This window comes from Populus alba, chromosome 15, assembly GCF_005239225.2.
Source record: "Populus alba chromosome 15, ASM523922v2, whole genome shotgun sequence".
Lineage (NCBI taxonomy): Eukaryota > Viridiplantae > Streptophyta > Magnoliopsida > Malpighiales > Salicaceae > Populus > Populus alba.
In genome coordinates this window covers 13,386,199-13,390,079 of record NC_133298.1, presented here as the reverse complement: position 1 = coordinate 13,390,079, position 3,881 = coordinate 13,386,199, and the positions used below count along the sequence as shown (strand labels likewise).

The 3,881-nt window shown below is 36.6% G+C and overlaps 1 protein-coding gene across 2 annotated transcripts; it reads left to right on the top strand.

The window, feature by feature from the left end:
• The first annotated feature begins 768 nt into the window (after nt 1–768).
• LOC118033461 (protein EDS1L) lies at nt 769–3,622 on the top strand. Of its 2 annotated transcripts, none has more exons than XM_073404804.1 (3): nt 769–1,488; nt 1,742–2,515; nt 2,745–3,622. In XM_073404804.1, exons 1-3 carry the CDS (start codon nt 1,096–1,098, stop codon nt 3,420–3,422), a joined length of 1,845 nt encoding a protein of 614 aa, XP_073260905.1. In that variant the 5' UTR covers nt 769–1,095; the 3' UTR covers nt 3,423–3,622. The 2 variants fall into 2 exon arrangements, with proteins under 2 accessions (XP_073260905.1, XP_034894351.1); XM_035038460.2 differs by having other exon boundaries at nt 773–1,488; nt 2,760–3,622.
• Nucleotides 3,623–3,881: the final 259 nt, after the last annotated feature.

The window sequence follows — 3,881 nt, the reverse complement described above, 5'->3', positions numbered from 1 at the left end:
AAAGTTTTGGTATTATTTGAAAGTGTGACACCGGTTATTATTTTTCAAAGTATTTTTTGCTTATAAATACATTAAAATAATATATTTTTTTATTTTAAAAAATTACTTTTATCATCAACATATCAAAATATTTAAAAAATATATAAAAAATATTAATTATTTTTTTCTCAAAATTTAGTGAACTGTTCCAAACTTAGAAGCTGTTTGGCACTGCGGTCCAAACAACTTTTTGCAAAAATTCAAATTTTTTTTTATACTAAAATTGAGTTTGGTTTGTACTTTCTGGATCGTTTTGATGTGCTGATATTAAAAATGATTTTTAAAAAATAAAAAAATATTATTAGCATGCTTTTCGACATGAAAATTTATTTAAAAAGCAACCGCTACCACACTTCCAAACACCCTCTTAAGAGACTAGCCTTTACTTCATCAATGAAAATGTCAGTTGTATAAGATATTCTCAAACAGACAAGACCCTACCCAAAACTTGACTTTGGGCTTTCTTGGCCAATTCTACCTTCATTCAACTAATCCCCTTCAGGGATAAAACTGACTTTTCCAAAGTCTTCCCTATCCGTTCCCATAACTTTCATGAACGTGTCGAACAAGTATGATCCTTCTAATGTTAATTAAGAGCATCATCATGTTTGTCATTAAATATATTTAACCATTTTACAATATAGCGCAAAAACTAAAGTAAGATGATGTTTTTTAATGGTTTTGATATGTTATATAGAATATTAAAAATATATTTAAACTTGAATGACTTGTTGTGCAAAGAACTACTTGTCCGAAATTTAAATATTAATGCATTAAAGTTGAAATAGGAAGTATCGAAGGAATCAATCATGCTAAAAGTAGAAATAAATTGTAAACAAAATCAAGGTGGGTAGTTTTCCAGCTTCGCAAGTTGAGCGTGAAACAGCATGGAATATGGGAATCTTTGTAAACTTCCAACATGTTTCAGTAGAAAAGGGAAGACAGAAAGCCTTCGGAAATTTCACGTTTCCAACCAAGTCAGGTAAAGTCCACAAGTCAACGACGACGAACCGACCATTTGTGCCCTTATGATTTCGTGAGTGTTTCATTTCGTTTATGTCTGAAAGAAGACAAGGAAAAGGATCAAAAGCAGCAAATTCCAGAAGAAATCGAAGAGTAGTGATGGGTACTGTTAAGCTTGGAGAGAACATGGAGATCGAAAAAGAGGTGATCATGAAAGCATGTTCAATGGCCATGAAGGCTCACAAATCTACAGAGAAATATCTTTCTGAAGGGATTCAAAGTTCATCATCTGAAGTTTTCTTTAGCTTTGCTGGATCTTTGTCTGTAAATGATTGGTTTGCTGGAAGTGCCTTTGGAGAAATGAAGGTGGATCTTCAGTTCTTTCCTTCTCTCAAATATGTTGGTCTTGATCAAACTGGTAGGGTCAATGAAGCCTTTTTCAAAAGATTCGAAGCAGTTTTGGCTAATCCACGGTTCAAAGATGAGGTAACTCAATCCACTCCTGGTCATTTTATTTCCATTTCTGTTATATAGATCCTATAGCTGCATTTGTGTTCTTGATATCCTTCTAAGAAGCTAATTGAATTCCCCGAGAACAAACAATAATCGATAAGATTTACAAGTGTGAGATGGAAAACAGATTGAGAGCAGAATAGATTCAATAAGTAAACATTAAAATAATAGCTGGACTAGAAAAATTAATTAACTCCAGTCTGATGCTGGTTTTCAATTTTCCCAGGTGGAAAAAGCTGTGGCCGACAGGAGGCAAGTTGTGTTTACAGGCCACTCTTCAGGAGGGGCAATTGCCATACTGGCAACAGCTTGGTTCTTGGAAGTGTACAATAGACAAAGCTCCGACTGCATTGCGCCACTCTGCCTGACTTTTGGGTCTCCCCTCGTCGGCGATTACATTATAAACATTGCAATTAGGCGTGAAAAATGGTCTCGCTACTTTGTGAATTTCGTTATGAGATATGACATTGTCCCTCGGATTTCCCTCAGTCCACTCTCTTCCATTAAGCAACAGCTTCAGCGAGTCCTCGATTACTTCAATCAAAACGCGCAACAACCTCCTAATGATGCCCCAGCTTTCTACGAAACTGTGGTGAAAAATGCATCATCTGTTGCTAACTATGCTGCCTGTAAGATCACGGGGAGCACGAATCCGTTGCTGGAAACCGTGTCGAGTTTCGTTGAACTGAGTCCGTATAGACCCTTCGGGACTTACGTCTTTTGTACAGGAACTGGGAAACTTGTCGTCATAAGTAATCCTGATGCTGTGCTTCAAGTACTGTTCTATTCCTCCCAGTTGAGCACTGGAGAAGAAAAGGAGACAGTTGCCAAAGCAAGCCTAAGAGATCATTTGGGCTACGAAAAGTACCTGCAAAAGCACTTAAAAACGCCAGCTGTAACAAGTTTATTTCATCATCGCCAAGAAGCACTTTCAGTGTCTTCAAATGTTGCAAGCGTTGAGCGTGAGAAAGTTGATGAGGCCTTGAATGACCTAGGCCTGGTAAGTTCCTTTACTCCCTCCTGAATGTGTCATTCAATTTCATAAACATGCTCACTCATCACAGATTGGCTAAAGTTATCCTAGCAAATTTTATTTGGTTACAAGTTTCAGTACATAGGAAATAGCAGCATCAGACTTGGAAATGCTCAAACTTTTTTCTGAAACCGGACATATTAGTGAAAAATAAAATGAAATTAGTTGACACCTCCAACATTTATAAATGCTCTAGTGTTTGGGATTCCAGAGTGGAAGAGCCAGACTCTGTCTTCGTGCTGCTGAAGCGTTAGAGAATCAGAAGTTGAGGAACCAGGCTACAATCGATGGGAAGAAGAAAGATATCGAGAAATGTTTAGATAAGCTACAAGAATACCAGAGTAAGTGTGCACATAAAGTCGGCTATTATGATGCCTTCAAGAGTTCAGAAGAAGAGGAGGACTTCCATGCGAATGTAGCGAGGCTTGAGCTAGCAGGTATATGGGATGTAATAATAGGAATGTTGAAAAGGCATGAACTCCCTGATGAGTTTGAGGGCCAGAAGGAATGGATAGGTCTCGGAACCAGGTATCGCCGCCTTGTTGAACCCTTGGATATCGCGAATTACTACCGACACCTCAAGAATGAAGACACAGGACCCTACATGGGAAAGGGCAGGCCAAGAAGGTATAAATGCACTCAAAAATGGCTTGAGCATGCTGAGCAGTTGCCAAATGAAATTCCAGAATCCTGTTTCTGGGCTGAGGTAGAGGAACTATGCATTAAAGCAGGTTGCCAGGGAACTACAGAAAGCATTTTGCACCTAAAGACCAGAGTTGATAAGTGGATTCAAAATGAGGAACTAGGTGGTGATGTTCTGTTGGAGAATTCCACCTTTACGAAATTGCAGAAACAACATTTCCTGACCACCTGATCTCTGGATCTTGCATTTTAGAGATAAGGACGGAGTTGCATGTGCAGGGACTTTTAGAAGTGTAAGAAATGTTGTTATGTCCCTTTGCATACCTGAGCAAGAACTTTTTCTTATCTAGTAAATATATCCTGCAACCAATAGCGTTGATCTTATTTATATAAAATATATTTATTATTAATAAAAGCTTTATTTATCTTCAATGTTCATTTATATTTGATTAGCAGTTTAATGTTTGATTAATAAATCTAGAATAAAGATAAAATTCACGAGACAAAAATATTATGCAAAGAAAATTACAAATTTGTTATAATTATGAAATTCCAAACACATCAAAACATCATTTTAAAATGTCATCTTTTAATGTTTTATTAAGACTAAATATGAATTAAAATTATTAAGATCAAAACATATTATGTTCATTCTTTTTTAAAATGAATCAGCTGCTCTCATAAACTGAGC

Bases quoted from the DNA above. Each gene is read 5' to 3' on its own strand.
- LOC118033461 (XM_073404804.1), top strand. From the start codon at position 1,096: ATGTCTGAAAGAAGACAAGGAAAAGGATCAAAAGCAGCAAATTCCAGA. The intron at 1,489-1,741 runs GTAACTCAATCC...CAATTTTCCCAG, and splicing joins ATCCACGGTTCAAAGATGAG to GTGGAAAAAGCTGTGGCCGA. The intron at 2,516-2,744 runs GTAAGTTCCTTT...TAAATGCTCTAG, and splicing joins CCTTGAATGACCTAGGCCTG to TGTTTGGGATTCCAGAGTGG.